This window comes from Neolamprologus brichardi, chromosome 13 (genome assembly GCF_056152115.1).
Source record: "Neolamprologus brichardi isolate AB-2024 chromosome 13, ASM5615211v1, whole genome shotgun sequence".
Lineage (NCBI taxonomy): Eukaryota > Metazoa > Chordata > Actinopteri > Cichliformes > Cichlidae > Neolamprologus > Neolamprologus brichardi.
Window position 1 is genome coordinate 748,696 of NC_142116.1, and position 16,477 is coordinate 765,172.

At 45.2% G+C, this 16,477-nt stretch overlaps 1 protein-coding gene across 3 annotated transcripts in view; it reads left to right on the forward strand.

The window, feature by feature from the left end:
- mmrn2a (multimerin 2a) overlaps positions 1-16,477 on the forward strand; it is a 28,531-nt gene that overhangs the window by 5,558 nt on the left and 6,496 nt on the right. For 2 of the 3 annotated variants that reach the window (XM_087849926.1, XM_087849927.1), the window contains exons 2-5: positions 4,360-4,482; positions 5,576-5,682; positions 7,607-7,687; positions 11,500-11,766. In XM_087849926.1, the coding sequence (XP_087706052.1) occupies positions 4,360-4,482; positions 5,576-5,682; positions 7,607-7,687; positions 11,500-11,766 (578 nt within the window). Of the gene's footprint in view, positions 1-3,556; positions 3,838-4,359; positions 4,483-5,575; positions 5,683-7,606; positions 7,688-11,499; positions 11,767-16,477 lie in introns of those variants that run through there. The other variant, XM_087849928.1, reaches the window with a different exon arrangement.

Sequence of the window (16,477 nt, forward strand, 5' to 3'; positions counted from 1 at the left end):
TCTTGATTTATTATTGATTTCTTTTCAAACTGTTATTTATCAATGCTGTTTATTTTCTTGGCTAAGGATTTGATTATTCGTATGGGGGTAAAGGACAGGATAGTTATAAGCCACAGCCTATTCCTTTTTTGGTTACTGTTTGATTGAGTACTTTTATGTAAAATTATAATCTGTTGTTGTTGTTGACTGACAAATAAATTTCATTTCATAAATGTGGCGACACACAGTGACTTCAAAGGCGGACGCTAAATAGATTTATGAGGAAAATGACAGAAGAAAAGCCACTAAAATGATGTAAAATGACTATAAATATACAAAGTGACCACAATAGTGCAAAGGGGGAGCAAATGGCAACTATCACAAATGGACCCAAAATACAGGCACAGGGATTCAGAATGTCCACAAAAAGGTCATAAAATGACTTTAATATGCAGGTATATTAAACAGGTACAAGGATGTGATCAAAGGGACACCAAATATTGCTAAATTGGTGCACAACAGGTACAAAGATTAGAAAAATAATTTCCACAAAATCCCAAAGGGATGCCAAATATTGACGAGCAACAAGTGTTATTGTTGGCAGACATTAAATGATCACAACGGAGCAATCAGGTCTGATCACAACAAGTGTTAAAGAAATTACTAGAATTATCCAAAATGAACAGACTCAGAGGCCAAGGGACGCCGAATGGGCACAGGGATGCAAAATGACCACAAAGAAACACAAAACCTCTATAAACAGATGCAAGATGGTTACTAAACGTTGTTCAAAGGTCTACAGCGTGAAAAGTAAAAGATGTAAAAAGAGCTCAAATCTCTTTATCTCTCATTTCTTCTGTGAACACTCATTCCCGTCACCCTTCGCTCTCCTGCTACAAGTTCAAGCACAAATTTCGAAATGTGTTCTAGGAAAATATCGTCTGCTCTCAACTATAGGAAATTACAATCATTCATCACAGAAGTAATTCCTGGCATGAGTCAAACATCCATCTAAACAGCTTCTCTGCAATCCAACAAAAACAAAATCCCCTCATTTAGTTTCACTTTTCATGTTTGTGAAGATAAAGTGTTGAAATGAGTCGGAGGAGTTTCCACTTCACTCTCAGCCCTGCAGGCTCTCGCTCTGCTCGCACATTTGAGGAGTTTTCTCAGGATAAATGACGAGATTAGCCTGCATCATGTGGAGCCCCGAGTTCAGTCTGAGGTGGAGATTAAAGAGTTGCTCTCTGATGTTGTTGCACGGTCTCACACTCACCTGTGCACGAAAGCACAGACGGCCCCCGGCGACCCACAGAGGAGCCACACTCCCCCCAATTACAGAGATTTGTGCTCTTTTTGCAGTTACTTTGTTTTTGGATGTTTTTGTGTCTTTGTGGTCTCTTTTGTGTTGCTGTGTTGTCTCATTGTAGTCCACAAGCTTCCTAATCTGCTCCTCCAGCTTGCTTTGTGTTTCAGTTTAGCCTGGAGTCGATCTGCGAGGTGTGTGTGTTTCTGCTTTATTTGTTTGAAAGTGTGTGTTTCGTTGTTCAGGCTCAGCAGCAGGATGAGGGGAGACTTCCTGTATTGAATTACTCACACTGTGAGGACAGATTGTTGAGTAAAAGTTCAGCTGCAGAGGGGAGGATTGTCACATGCTCCTGAAATAAAACGGACCAGGTTAGCCTATTAAATTAAACCTTATCTCAACATTCTTTAAGGTGCAACGAGAAACCCCGAAGACCCCGAGGACATCGATTTAAATGATCCACAAAGGAGAATGAATGTGAAGCACACAAAAACCACAAGGAGATGTCAAACATTTAGAAAGAGGATGCACAATGACCACAAGGCTGGAACTTTAAAAGATGGAGGAGTGAAGAAATGCCCTTTAAAGGGAAACAGCTACAGGAAGGATCAGAACATTTACGAATGGATCCACAATGGCTGACAGGCGGGGGGGGACAGACGAGTCAAAGTTACGAGAAAATGATGGAAAATCACTACAAGATGCACCCCCAACCCTCGTGCATCAAAACAGGGAGTCGTGTTTGTCTAAGACTCGCGTCCAGCAGCACAGACGAGGTCGTGAAACGTGAAAATACGAACTCTGAGAGCTGCTGGTGCCACCGTTCGCCAGAGTCAGCGGACAGGAAGTCCCGAGATAAACAGACACACACAGAGCAGCTGTTTGCTTCAGCTTTCAGTCGACCAGTAAACTGTGGACGCTCTCTGCAGTCACACAAACTGACGCCGTTCTCGGGCTTCATGCTGTGACTGCTCCTTTCTACACATCCTGTACTCGTCACTGAAAGCCTCAGCAGGATTACGTTTTTCTTTTAAACTGGACTTAAACTGGACATAAATGGCCTCTTTTACTCCTCTTACAAACCATCTGGACAGAGAGGACAGACGGTTTGAAAGAGGAGTAAAAGAGGCCATTTATGTCCACTGTGAGCGACCATCTTTGAACAGAGGCGGGGCTTACGACACCGTCTGTAATCTATAATCCAGTTTTGAGATCTTTTCCCACTCACATCCTGGGCCATCTGACCTCAGGAAATCACATGATAAGGTGGGGCCAGGTTTCACAATGAGCTCACCTGAAAGCCTGGCTGATTGTGACCCACACCCAGTTCCACACCTTGGCTTGTGTCATTAGGCAGAGGATCATTAGGCGGTCTTTTTACCCCTCTCGGGGGGAAGTCTCCTGCATGGGATGGGAGATGTTGTCCAACAGGGATGACAGCTTAGCCGCCGTTCTCCTGTCACCACCTCCACTGGGTCCAGAGGGCAGAACAGAGCTGGCCCTGATCAGCCTGTTCAGTCTCTTCCTGTCCCCAGCAGAGATGCTGCTGCCCCAGCAGACCACACCATAGAAGATGGCTGAGGCCTCCACAGAGTCATAGAAGGTCTTCAGGAGTGGGCCCTCCACCCCAAACGACCTGAGTCTCCGCAGCAGGTACAGCCTGCTCTGCCCTTTCCTGTAGAGGGCGTCTGAGTTATGAGTCCAGTCCAGTTAGTTGTTCAGATGAACACCAAGCTACCTGTAGCTGTCCACAGCCTCGATGTCCATACCTTGGATGTTCATTGGTTGCAGTGGAGGATGTTTGTGCCTGCGGAAGTCTACCACCAGCTCCTTGGTTTGACTGGTGTTGGTCTGGAGGTAGTTCAGCTGGCACCAGTCCACAAAGTCTTGAGTCAGTCCTCTGTACTCCTTGTCGTCTCCATCAGTGATGAGGCCGACTATTGCAGAGTCATCAGAGAACTTCTGCAGGAAGCACTGGGTGGAGTTGTGGGAGAAGTCTGCAGTGTAGATGGTGAAGAGGAACGAAGCCAGAACCATTCCCTGTGGGGCCCCCGTACTGCAGACGACCCTGTCCACACAGCCCTGAGTCCTCACATACTGTGGTCGGTCGGTGAGGTAGTCCAGAATCCAGGTAGTGAGGTGATGGTCCACTCCAGAGTTCTCCAGCTTGTCCTTCAGGACTGTGGGAAGAATGGTGTTGAAGGCACTGGAGAAATCAAAGAACATGATTCTCACAGTGCTCCCAGCAGTCTCCAGGTGAGCGAGGGAACGATGTAGGAGGTGAATGACGGCATCATCCGCTTCAATGCCAGGCTGGTAGGCAAACTGAAGTGGGTCCAGTGATGAGCTCACAGGTGCCGAAGCTGAGCCAGGACCAGCCGCTCTAGGGTCTTCATCAGGTGGGATCAGGGATTAAAACAAACCCAAAGAAGAGCCTTGTGTCTTTTCACAAAAACAAAAAAAGAATCAAAACTCCCAAAGAGATGAAAACCACATCAGAACAACCGAAAAGAGAGAGGACATTTAGAAAGGGATGCAGAATGATTACAGAGGTATCAGGATAACACGAGGCAACTGCAAAGGAACAAGAAGCATTTAAAAATGATGCTAAATTAAAAACCATGAAAAATGTTCATAAAGGGATGCAAAATCAACATAATGACTAAAAACATAGTTTTTAGTGATTCTGGTGTTACTATTACATTCACCGTTGTCTCACAACAAAAACATAAACCAAATCTGCATCATGGTTGATTACTCTTCAGAGAGTGGAAGAGGGCACAGTCTTTGACCTCTGACCCCAAACAGGAATACAGAACAACAAACTGTGTGTGTGTTTCCATCTTCCTGTAACACTGTGGACATCTGGGGTTTTCCTGGCTCACAACCGACCTTTAAGAGGAGCCGACCACACGTCTGCACATACAGCCGAGGCAGTTAGACCGAGTTACACAGAAATATGTAATCTTTCCTCTTGTTCTTAAAGGAGCACTAACATTTTGTCTTAGCAGGAAAACTGTGGACATATCACACTACATCCTGACTCTGTGTGTGTGTGTGTGTGCTTTGTGTAGGAACTGGTGTCCGTTCGTGCATAAGCATGTGGAAACGATGGCAGTCATGTGTGGAACAGAGAAGTACACCATCAAGTCTCAGAGTCCATGTCCGAGCAGGACGCCCGACTGTCACCTGACCATGTGAGTGTCTTTGTTCGTGGCTTCAGCTGAAGAAGGCTGCGACTCATTCGTTGATCATTTTAGGTTTTCTCATTGGGGATCGTGGGGTTTCTATAACATCGTGAGTGTAAAACGTGTTGATCTTTGCTCGGTAACTTCCAAATCTGTTTAATATGTAGATATGACATCTATCTAACAGACTCCAGTTTGTGCATGTAAATGGAGAGTCCTCTTCACACACTGAGGTTAATTATGGAGTTCCACAGGGTTCAGTGCTAGGACCAATTCTGTTTACATTATACATGCTTCCCCTAGGCAGCATCATTAGAAGACATAGCATACATTTACACTGCTATGCAGATGACACCCAGCTCTATCTGTCCATGAAGCCAGATAACACACACCAATGAGTTAAACTGCAGGAATGTCTTAAAGACATAAAGACCTGGATGGCCGCTAACTTTCTGCTTCTTAATTCAGATCAAACTGAGGTCATTGTACTCTGCGCTGAAAATCTTAGAAATATGGTATCTAACCAGATTCTTCCTCTGGATGGCATTACCTTGGCCTCCAGTAACACTGTGAGGAACCTTGGAGTCATTTTTGACCAGGACATGTTCTTCAACGCACATATTAAACAAATATGTAAGACTGCGTTCTTCCATTTGTGCAACATCTCTAAAGTTAGAAATATCCTGTCTCAGAGTGACGCTGAAAAACTAGTTCATGCATTTATTCTGTTTCTTGTTCATCTCTGTCTCTCTTCCACAGCATGTCTGTATCCTTCTTCCTTCTCTCACCAAAGTGCTTGGTGACCGTGGCGTCAGATCTAAAAGCCTCCTGTCACTAATCATCATCTTCAAACGACTTTGATGTGTTTTCAGTGTAACTTTAGTAGACAGTAGAAAGCATGTTTTTATCCCTTCACTGACCTGGTCCAGATTGATGTTTCATATTTCTCATTTTCCTGTCTCAGAATCCTGAATCTGAATCTGAGTCAGAATAAACCTTGAACTTTGGGAGTCAACCCGCCCACAGACGTGTCTTTGCTGAAGGTGATGGCTTCTGGCCGAGCAGCAGTAAACGGTGTGTTTGTGTGTGTGTTCATGTGCAGGTACAAGCTGTCCACACGGCCGATTTACAGGCAGCAGCAGAAGATCGTGACCTCTCTGCTGTGGCGCTGCTGCCCGGGACACGGAGGACACAACTGCGAGGACACAGGTGAGTCAGCAGCATCACCGTCACTCGAGTCCGCGTTAAGGATGTTATTGTGAAGCAGGTCGTAGCACAAACGCTCAGACTGACATCAGAGAGTTATCCATTAAAAGTCCACCTTAACCCTTTAAAGCCGGTCGGAGCCGGTGTTCTGCACGCTCCGTTTTGCGTAACTATTTTTAAATCCCAGTAGCACCGCAACCACGTAAGCTAGTGGTTAATTTTTTGAAAACTGGAGGAGTTGTACTTACATCTTATGCCATCAGCTTGTCCTCGGTCACAGTTTCCTTCCACATATAACTTTGCAAAAACTGCATAAAAAGCACTTGCAGCAACAAAAACATAATATTCCAGAAACACGCTTTGCTGATCCATCAGCTGTTTGTAACACTTCCTACGTCCATCAGCGTGAACTATCGCATGTCCGCCATGACCTGCCCGACACCGGAAGTGACATCATTTTGCAGAAATGTAGTTTTTTACCATCAGGGCCTCATGAGCCTATACTGGTGTTTTTAAAAGTTATCTTTGACTTTATGACTTTCTGTGTGGTTTCTGGGATGCTTAGGACTCATATTGCACTGCTGGAAATAGTTTATTTTGATGCATATGCTGCTTTTTTGCAAATTTGCATCATAATATTTATTTTTGTTTTTCCTGTAGTATATAAAAATTGGTGTATTTCAAAAATAAAACTATGAAGACACTCAAAATAAATTTCCTGTGGTGGGAAACTATTTTGTGCAACTTTTTTGTATTTACAGTTTTGAGGTATAAGCCTCTTAAATTTCTCTAACTAGAAATATATGTTAAAAAACAAAAACAATTTTACAATTTTTGTAGTTTATTGCACTTTTTTGCAATTTATGTAATTACTATGCTCTTAATGCATACATATTATTAAAATCTGGGCTGTAATGGTTGTATTGATGTATATCAACTTGAAATGCTCCCAAAAATGGCTCCACAGCATGTAAACATATAATATAAGCTCTGGCGGACTTGGTTCTATGGTAGTGGAGTTCCTGTCCTGTTTGGTGCCCTTCCTGTTTTGGCCTTTAGGTGGCGCCGGGTCTGCACTCGCTGGCTAAAATCTGCTCTGTATTGTTTGGGTTAAGAGCAGCCTGATTACATTTATGAAAATGTGTTTTATTTATATTATTGTCCTTTCAATGATAGAAATCCTTTTGTATTTATGATGTAAACATGTTTATTAATATTAATGTTTAGTGAGTTTGATCCACAGTGAGCTGAAAGCAGCCGCGGTTATTCATAAACTGCTCGTTTTAATAGAGGAGATGAGGATGGAGCATATTTAGAGTTGCTCTAAATGGACGCCTGGTCCTGGTTTCCCTCCGCTGGAGTCTATTTTTACTTTTCCAAGAACAGGCGGGCTTTAGTATCGCTCGGGAACTTAATGTGTTCCAGATTTTCTCTGCGTGTGGGAACAGCCGTGTTTATCTGCGGGAGGACGTCCTCTGCTCTTCGCTTCTGTTTGTGTGACGCTCAAAGTTGATCAGCGGTCGTCTCTCAAAGCTCCCGGCTCCCCCACAAAGGCCACATTATTGCATGATCGTAGCCGGCTACAACAGAGACGGCTACAACAGAGACGGCTGCTGCCTGCGTTTTTCTGTGTTCAGTATCGGAGGCACAAAGTCGAAGCCACGAGTTCATGAATCCATCACTGAGTCTCAAATCAGGAGCTCATGAAGAGAAACATTCAAGTCGTTCATTCTCTGCCTCAGTTTATTATTATTATTGTTATTATTGCTGCTCCGAGCCCTCGGTGTGCTCGGACGTCAGCTCTGATTTAATCTGAGTTTATGGGAAAAGGAGGAGGAGCGCTGCCTCCAGGATACAATCATCTTTATTGAGCTGACTCTCTTTGTTAGTTTAACTGCAGTTTTACAGCCTGTTTCTTCTCCAACAGTCTCAGGCCCTCGGCAGGAGTCTGAAAGCTCGACTCTGATTGGACGATCTGAAGCAGGCACAGCAGAGGTCAAGGCTCCAGGTACGCTCTTGGAAATGAAACATTTTTGACTCTTCAGGTAACTCACGTCTCAGACTGTAGAACCACAGCGAGCCAATCAGTGCGTTGGTCATAACGAACAGGAAGTGGTCATCGATGGTGTCAACAATCAGACTCCACCTCAGGGTGATTGATTTGAGACTTTTCCACTTACAGTCGAGACCCAGAACTCAGCTTTTTATCAGATCTGTTTGTAGTAACTCTTACAAGTACTGCCCCTCAGCAGGCTTCCTAAAAACGACCAATCAGACAAAGAGAGATGAGCTAAACAGCTTGTTTCAAACACAGGATGCACTGATGATGCATGGACCTGAGAAAGAAGGATTACTCTGGACTGTGAATCATGCAAAGCTACGTCAGTCACACGAGTCACTTCTTCCTATGACAGGTTTAAAAACAACAGGAAATGACCCAAATGAGTCTCCAGTCATAAATCATTGAAAATCACACAAAGATACACAGAAATATAAACACATTATTAAAAGCAAAGTAAAATGAATAAATATGTGTAAAGAAGAGATCGAGGGAATAATAATGATATATACTCATTATATATCAGGGTGGAGGAGGGGGTCCTGCAGTGAGGATGACCTCAGAAACCTGGAGGAAGGATAAGCTGAGAAAACGCAGCTAGAGGAGCCGCCTCCAGCTGCAGGAGGTGCCGCCTCCAGCTGCAGGAGGTGCTGCTGCGGTCACACCGGGGAAAACTGGTTACGGCGACCTCTGGCTGACCTGCTGGTCTCTGTTTGCGGTGGTTTTTGCTCAGAATAAATTGGTTGGCTCTTGAGCTTCACCTTCACTCTCTGCATTAACGCCGCGCTCTGACTCATTACTGCTCTAACAAAGTGAGGAAGCGCCGCGCTTAACCACCGCGCTCACATTGACAAAAGGTCAAGTTCCCTCCTCTCCCCTGGAGAAGAGGGCGTGGGTGCGCCAGTACCAAGGTCACCCCCCACCCCACCCCCTACTCCCACATTCGCAACATATAAACAAAGAGTGAGTCATCTGGGAACCACGGACACACTGTTCAGAGGTCAAAGGTCACACTGGCCTGATGAGAAGATTCAAGTTAGAGTGAGCTGATGGAGAGGAGAAGAGTGCAAGTCAAGTGACTTTATCATCATTGCAACCATGTGCACAGTGAAGGAGAAAACAGTGCAACACCAGACAGTAGAAAAGTGCAACAATGTCAGCTGGTTGTCCAAAAAGACCGAGCATTGTGCAGGACAGGTGGGCAGAGGTGGCTGCAGTGACCTAAGACCATCACAAACAGATGCCAAAGAATATCAAATACACCCTAAATGACTACAGTGGGATGCAAAATAAGTACTAAGACATGTAGAGTGACCATGAACTGATGGAATAAGACCACAAGCACGCATGACAAGTAAAAATTCGACTACCAAGGTGTGCAAAAATGACCAAAATTAAACAAAAAACCCCACAAAAGGATGCAAAATAAGTACTGAATGATGCAGAACAACTTAAGGACTTTAAACAACCAAAAGCAATGACTACAAAGGGAAAACAACATGAGGGTATAAAAGGGCAAATTTACCGCAGAGAAATGCTTGATGATAGATATTTTTAAAGACGAACAAAACAATCAAAGGGCTGAATGTGAAATTACCACAAAAGAATGAACAACATCTAATAGACACTGAATGACTAGAGGGATGCAAAATAAGTACAAAGAGACGTTAAAGGGAGTTTAAGAGCGCGCAACAGCAGAACGAACATCGATGGACCAAGGAGAGCACGTTTTGGGTTGTTCTGCTGCAGCAGGTTGATTCTCTTTGTTCTGCTTTTGATTCAACAGGAAGTAACAACAACAGTTTTCTCAGCTTCGGCGCAGTACTGTGAAATTTCATTACTGCAGGATACATGCAGAGTACATGAAGTATTTATAGCGTGTGCGGCACTGAGAACCCTGAGAATCAAAACAGTCGATGTTGTTGGAAAAACACGGGACTGAAATAGACCTTTGGCCTTTACGGGCTCGATTTAACAAAGAAAGACAAACAAAGAGGCCGTTCCTCACACACCTCCAGTCCGCTCCCACCGCGCCTACGACTGAACCCACTTCCTGCGAGCTGGGGTCGATGTAATTAAATCACTAACACGATGGGACACAATAACAGGAACACCTTCAAATACAACAAGCGTGAGTCATCCACTCATAACATTTGCAAACACTGCATCACATGAAATTCTTTGTGCTGTAGTAGCCTCTGCAGTGGACGCTAATGCACGTGAGCTTTTTAAAGAGAGAAGAGACTTTAAAACAGCAAGTTGAGCCATGAATCCCTGAATCACCTCTCAGTGGTCTTAAAAATGATAAATGAGACGAGATTACAGTTTTGTTTTAGAGCAGCAGCTATCGGTTAAATGATCAGTTATCAGTTTCTTCAGCTCCAAACATCTAAAATATTAAACTCAGAGAAAAGAGAAGTATCAAATGTTCACACTTAAGACGCTAAAACAAACAAATCTTTGGGGTTTTTTCTTAAAAGTGACCAAAATAACTATTCAACCGTCCAAAGACTCACATTCGCTTACTGTACTTATGCTTTAGTTTCTTTAGTCCACTGCAGATCATATGGACACATGAGTGCTCCCAGTAGGATAATGTTTGCAGCCAACCTGAGGTAAAGTATCGCTGAGGAAGATAAATCTAAAGTTTCAGACCTTCCTGGTTAGATGCATGAATGAGGTGATGCAGGCAGAGAGTTCAAGAAATTGAAGGAGAAACTCTCCTGAATCGAGTTCATTCAGGATGACAGCAGTCCAAAAATATGCAACCAGAGGGATGCAAAATGGGCACAAATCATACAAAAAGAGGCACAGATCCTCAACTACATCAAGGGGATGTGAAATGATTACAGAGGGATGCTGGGGGGGATCCTGGGGGTGGGATGGATGCTGTGGCGCTCCCTGAAGGAAGCACCTGAAAGAAATGCAAGACCAGGAACGATGATAACGAAACACAACATAATGAAGTGAAGTAAAAACGACCACTGTGGGATACCGAATCGCACACAGGAAGGCTGATCTACAAACTGCTGTGGTTTCAGACAAACAGCCACAAAGGGATTCAAAATGACTGCAGCAGGATGTGAAAGGAGAATAAAATGACAAGCCATTACAAAGAGATTCACCTGCAGACCCACAGAATAAGCCGAGCAACGTAAAATTACCAAAAAGGTTTTACTGGTCACATATTTCATCTTTCCAGCCCGGCCTCCTCTGAATCTGATCCAGCCAAACTGATGTTCCTGCTAAATTAAAAGTTAAAACTCTTCTGAGTTGTCAGATGAACAAAACTTTTAGATGGGACCAAACTCAAAGACCTCAGACGTGCTGCAGCCTCACAGGAGAAAACGATGAGTGTTCCTCGCTGTCTTCCTTTGCAGCCGCAGAAGCTGCTTTGATGTATTTTATGCCTTCGACCCGGCCTGCAGATCACCGACTCCTGCTGTCGCTGCGATTCCAACAATGAGCTCAAAGAAAAACGACGGAAGCTCAGCGGAGAAATCCCCAAATACATCAGCCTGTTTCCCATCAGCCTCCCCGTCTCTCTCACAGCCGGTCTGCAAGACTTCCTGTTCATCTCTGTGTTAGTTCAGGTCAGTGAGGCTCGTCACCGTCTGCCTTCAGTTCGGTATTCCCAAAGAAGAATACACACCAGGTTTGCTCTTCCTGTGTTTTAGGTTAACCTCGATCATCTCAGACATTCGTCAGAGTTTGTACGTTTTCTGCAGCTTCTCGCACTGATTGTTGTTTTTACGTTTCAGTTGTTCATACTCGGCCCCAGCAGCGGGGCGGAGACCTGAACCACGAACAGAACGACCACCAAGTGCCCGACAGCACGCTGTATGATGCCAGCTACCCAAGCAGCCAGGACAACGACACACAGCCCACCCCGGGGCCAGGACACGCCCACAAACACCATCATACATCACACCAGGCGACAAACACTCACAACCACGACCGACACCCCCACCACCTCGATCGTGGTCACCCACAGCAGGAACACCGAACGCACGGTCACCAAACACCAGGTGAGTTTTTGTCTGTACTGAGAAGGTCCCAACAGCCAATCACGACCCAGAGGTCCAGCTCAGGGACTCTAATTAGCTGAGGTGAAGCCGAGCAGTGTCACCATCCACCTGTCAGTCAAGGAGGCCACGCCCCTCCAAACTTTGAACCTTAATATAATTTAAACAGGTGACACTTAAAAACCCATGAGGGGAAACTGTTCCACTGCTGGAGCCTCCGGTGGACATTGGAGGAACTGCAACCTGCCTGCATGATGAAGTCAGGGCTTTTATTTTGGCGTTCCTGAGACTTTTATTTAAATAAAGACGTGAGCACATCTTCCATTGCTGATAAACACACACACACACTTCCCCCGAAGGAAATCCGCCTGTTCCTCCGTTACATATACATCAGTGGGGGTGTGAGTGACATCACACCCCCACTTCCAGCTTGTTTGGGATTGGCCAGCTCTCAGTTTCCCACAGTTCTGTTTTCTCTGACCTTTGACCTCAGTGAGCAGCCAGCTACATCATCCTGAGAGGAACATTTATGAGTGTTTCAGAACCTCCAGTCCAGAGAAAAATAACAGCTGATCTATAAAATCACCTCTGAGAGCTGTTAGCTTTAGCCTCCTGTGCTGGTGTAGAGAGCACAGACAGCGAGTTTATAAAACCATCCAGTGATAAACAACAAGTTTTATTTCAGTCCACAATATTTTGTGTGATTTTGGGTTCATTTCTTACTTTTTTACATAAATTGAGGCATTTTTGTAACTTTTTGTTGAAGCTCTGTGAATAAGGAGGATTTATCCAGCTGTGCCTGATAAAATGACAGAAACGAGTCTCGACTTCACATCTGAAATTAATGCCATATTAAGCTTCCTTTTAATAAGTGACGTCTCACCATCTTAAGTGGGACGTTTACAACAAACAGAAGAAGAAATGAAGCGCTTCAGTGTAACAGACGCTCTTTTGTCGGAACAGGAAGTCGCCTGTGCTCGCCTCCGTAAATCACGCTGATGGTCATTAGATAGAAACGCTGCAGCTGACAGGGGAGCGTGTGATTCCCTCTCTCCTGACTGCAGCTGCAGCCTGAGGTGACCTCACTGTAAGCTGACCTTTGACCTCTCAATACGCTAAAGAAAACGGGTCATGATGATCAGAGTGAGTGTTTCAGGTGGTTTTGTGTCTGGACTGCATCTCCGAAGCCGAGCACACACACACACTTGTATTCCTCAAATGTGAGGACCCTTGCTTCCAGCATACCCAGACCCTGTAAGCTCCCCCCCCCCCCCCCCCCCCCCCCCCCCCCAAACATGCTTGATGGGTGACGTGTCCGGTGAGTCTGCTGGCCGTGCATGAACTGGGAAGTTTGCAGCTTCCAGGAATTGTGTCCAGATCCTTGTAATATGGGCTGTGCATTATCGTGCTGCAACATGACACAACCATCAGTGTCACGATCTCTGTGATTCAAAATGCCACCAATGTGTTCGTTGTCCAGACGCCTGCACATACCAGAGCCCCACTCGGTCCACAACGCTGACATCAGCAACAGTGAAACCAGGATCATCTGTGAACAGACCGCCAACGTGCCAGACGCCATGAAATGTGAGCGTTGTACGACGACCTGCAGTCGGGTCCAGACCTCAGTGAGGACACGAGCAGATGAGCTTCCCTGAGACGGTTTCTGACAGTTTGTGCAAACCGAATGTTGCTGCAGCTGCCCGGTCGGCCGGTCTCAGACCATCCTGGACGTGAACGTGCTGGAAGTGGAGGTCCTGGGCTGGTGTGGTTACAGGTGGTCTGTGGTTGTGACTGTGTACTGCCAAGTTCTCTGAAACACCTTTGGAGACGGCTCGTGGTGGAGAGACCAACATTCATTTCATGGCAGCTGCAGCTCCCTCAAAGGTCGGGACATCTGTGGCGTTGTGCTGTGTGATCGAACTGCACATGTCCGAGTGCCTGTTAGTGTGAGCGGTCTGAGGCACACCTGTGAGGTGGGATCACTCACACAGACTTAGATTTGTGAACAATATCTGAGAGCCGTGGGTCTTTGTGTTTGTGAGCTCAGCTCATGAAAAATGGGAGCAAAAACAAAAGTGTTGCATTTAACCTTTCAGACATAGTGGTGCCTACAGCTGTTCAAAGGCTGTTTTCTTGTATTTATGTCCATGTTGATGGTTTACTTGCACATAAACCACTACACTGGACACCGATGTGTCCATGCCCTGCACCCACTGGTCAGCCAGTGTTGTTCACCTTGGTGGACATGTGAAGAAATATTTTTTTCATGCCTAAAGATGAATAAAAATACTTAAGAAAAGAATCCTGATTGAGGTTGTTATAATTCATGCATGAAAGCGTTAAATGTTTGTCCAATAAATGAGGGTTTCTGGGGCTTTCAAAGTGTTCCCAACATTGTAGAAAAATAACTCACAGACTGGAAAAAGTCTTCGAAGAATCGAATCCTTTAATCTGTTAGCATCCACCGACTCGTGCAGGGTTACATTCATATTTCGCCTTTTTAAAGACATTTTTCCAGTGAGGAGTTGGTTTGAAGGCCAACTTTTCCTCTGTGAACTCACTTTGTGTAGCATGTGTAGCGCTAACCTGAGCCCCGCTGTTAAGCGCTTTCCTGGAAACCTGGTGACTATCAACAGGTTCAGATTAAGAGCACTTTTCTAACTTTCCAAAGAAGCAGCCTGGATTTGAACTCGGAATAAGCCAAATCCATGTTTCCGCCCAGTGGAGGTGATCGTGATGTGACGTGCTTCTGCTGAAACACAGCTTTGGCTCGGCCTGTTCTGCCCTTCAGAGCCTCTCGGGATCGCTGAGCAGGAAGTGTGAGCACAGTTGGATTTATTTCAGACTCCAGGAATAACAATAACAACACAATCAGATCCTCTTGGCCCCGAGGTGCCTCCGACCAGCTGAAGGACCGGCAGCGCCCTGAGGTCTGCATGTTCACTTTTCATCAAACCATGCCAAGGAGCCATAAAGCTCAGCGAGCATCCTCTGAATCCTCCCAGCAGCCGTCTGGGCTGTGTTTGCTTCCCTTTGGAGCTCTGCTGTGTTTTTAACCCAGACTGGAGCCTCGGCTGGTTCCATTTCAGAGCACAACAATCCCGTCCAGCTCCCCAGAGAGCCATGATTCACAGGGGGGAGTGTGTTTTTGTCAGCAGTGGGCGAGTAGCCCCTCGGTTCTATTTTTATTTCAGAAATCTGGTTCAGAAGTCCAGAGTTTCCCAGCGGCTGATGTCCTACTGTCAGGTTCCTGCGTTCTTCTAGCGCCGCCAACAGGTCAAAACTGCAGCCCACAACTCCTCATGTGGTCATGACCATTCTCGTGTTGTTGAATCAGCTTTTAAACCAGTGAAGATAAAAACTGGACATTTTACCATTACATCATTCATTAAACCAGTGACTTTAAAACAGACCTGTGCACACAACACAGTTTATACAGTTTCAGTAGATACACAGGTTCAGTTTAATGTTCCAGCAGTTCTGTTCTCGACTTCCAGTGGGGGAATTTCTAGGCACAGCTATGAGGTGGAGACTTTTCTGCTTTTTGCAGATGATGTGGTTTTGTTGGCGTCATCAAATGATGACCTTCAGCTCACACTGGAGCAGTTTGCAGACAGATGTGAAGCCACGGTGATGGATATCAGCAGGAAGGAGTTCGCTGCCACGCTGGATGTTTGCAGGCCAGTGTTCCTATCCTCACATGTGACCACGAGCAGTGTTGGGAAGGTTACTTTTAACATGTAATCCATTACAGATTACAGATTACATGCCCCAAAATGTATTCTGTAATGTATTCCGTTACGTTACTCAATGAGAGTAACGTATTCTGAATACTTTGGATTACTTAATATATTATCATGCTGTTTACAACTACATGAATGTACTATTGCTGTGATTTATTACTGTTACTGAAGGTCCGCGGCTCCGAACCGTAGTAAAGGGACCTCTGGCTAATACGGTGGGTTCTGTGTCGGGCTCGTAGCTGAAAACTAGCTTTACTTTGTTGTCTGGGTCACTTTGCTAGCAGAGACAGAGAGAGGCGTTGAAAGGCTGCTCCAACAGAACTTATTGTTTCAGAGGAAAACACGAACACGGTGTACAGTCGAGTCTTAATAGCTTACTTACAGCTGGGCTCGTCAGGCTCTCTTCTTGGCTGCAGTGGTTATTATTATATTTACATGCTTCCAGCTCCCGTTTCTGCTCGATGACAGCTCGTACTTTTCCTTTTTCTCCCTCCCTCGCTCACAGACACATAACGGGTATGGCAGTCCATTCTCCCTGCAGCACGGACTACACTGCCCATGATGCTACATTCTTTAGAGCTATACCTGTAGCATTCTGCCTATTAGCTTAGCACAACAACAACAAAAAGGCCTCTCTCACCCAGGAAACACGCAGAGAGAGAGCGTCGCCCTGTAACCATGGCAACCGTAACGCTGCCTGGAACAACAGAACGTAGCTGTCAAACAAAACCCAAACAGTCCTGACCCGCCACAATATGAAACAGGGAAGTACCGCCGTGTAATCCATTTATTTCAACAAAGTAACTGTATTCTAAATACCACCTTTTTAAACGGTAACTGTAACGGAATACAGTTACTCATATTTTGTATTTTAAATACGTAACGGCGGTACATGTATTCCGTTACTCCCCAACACTGGACACGAGCTCATCAAGAATAAAATGTCCCAACAAGTTGATCCTGTTCAT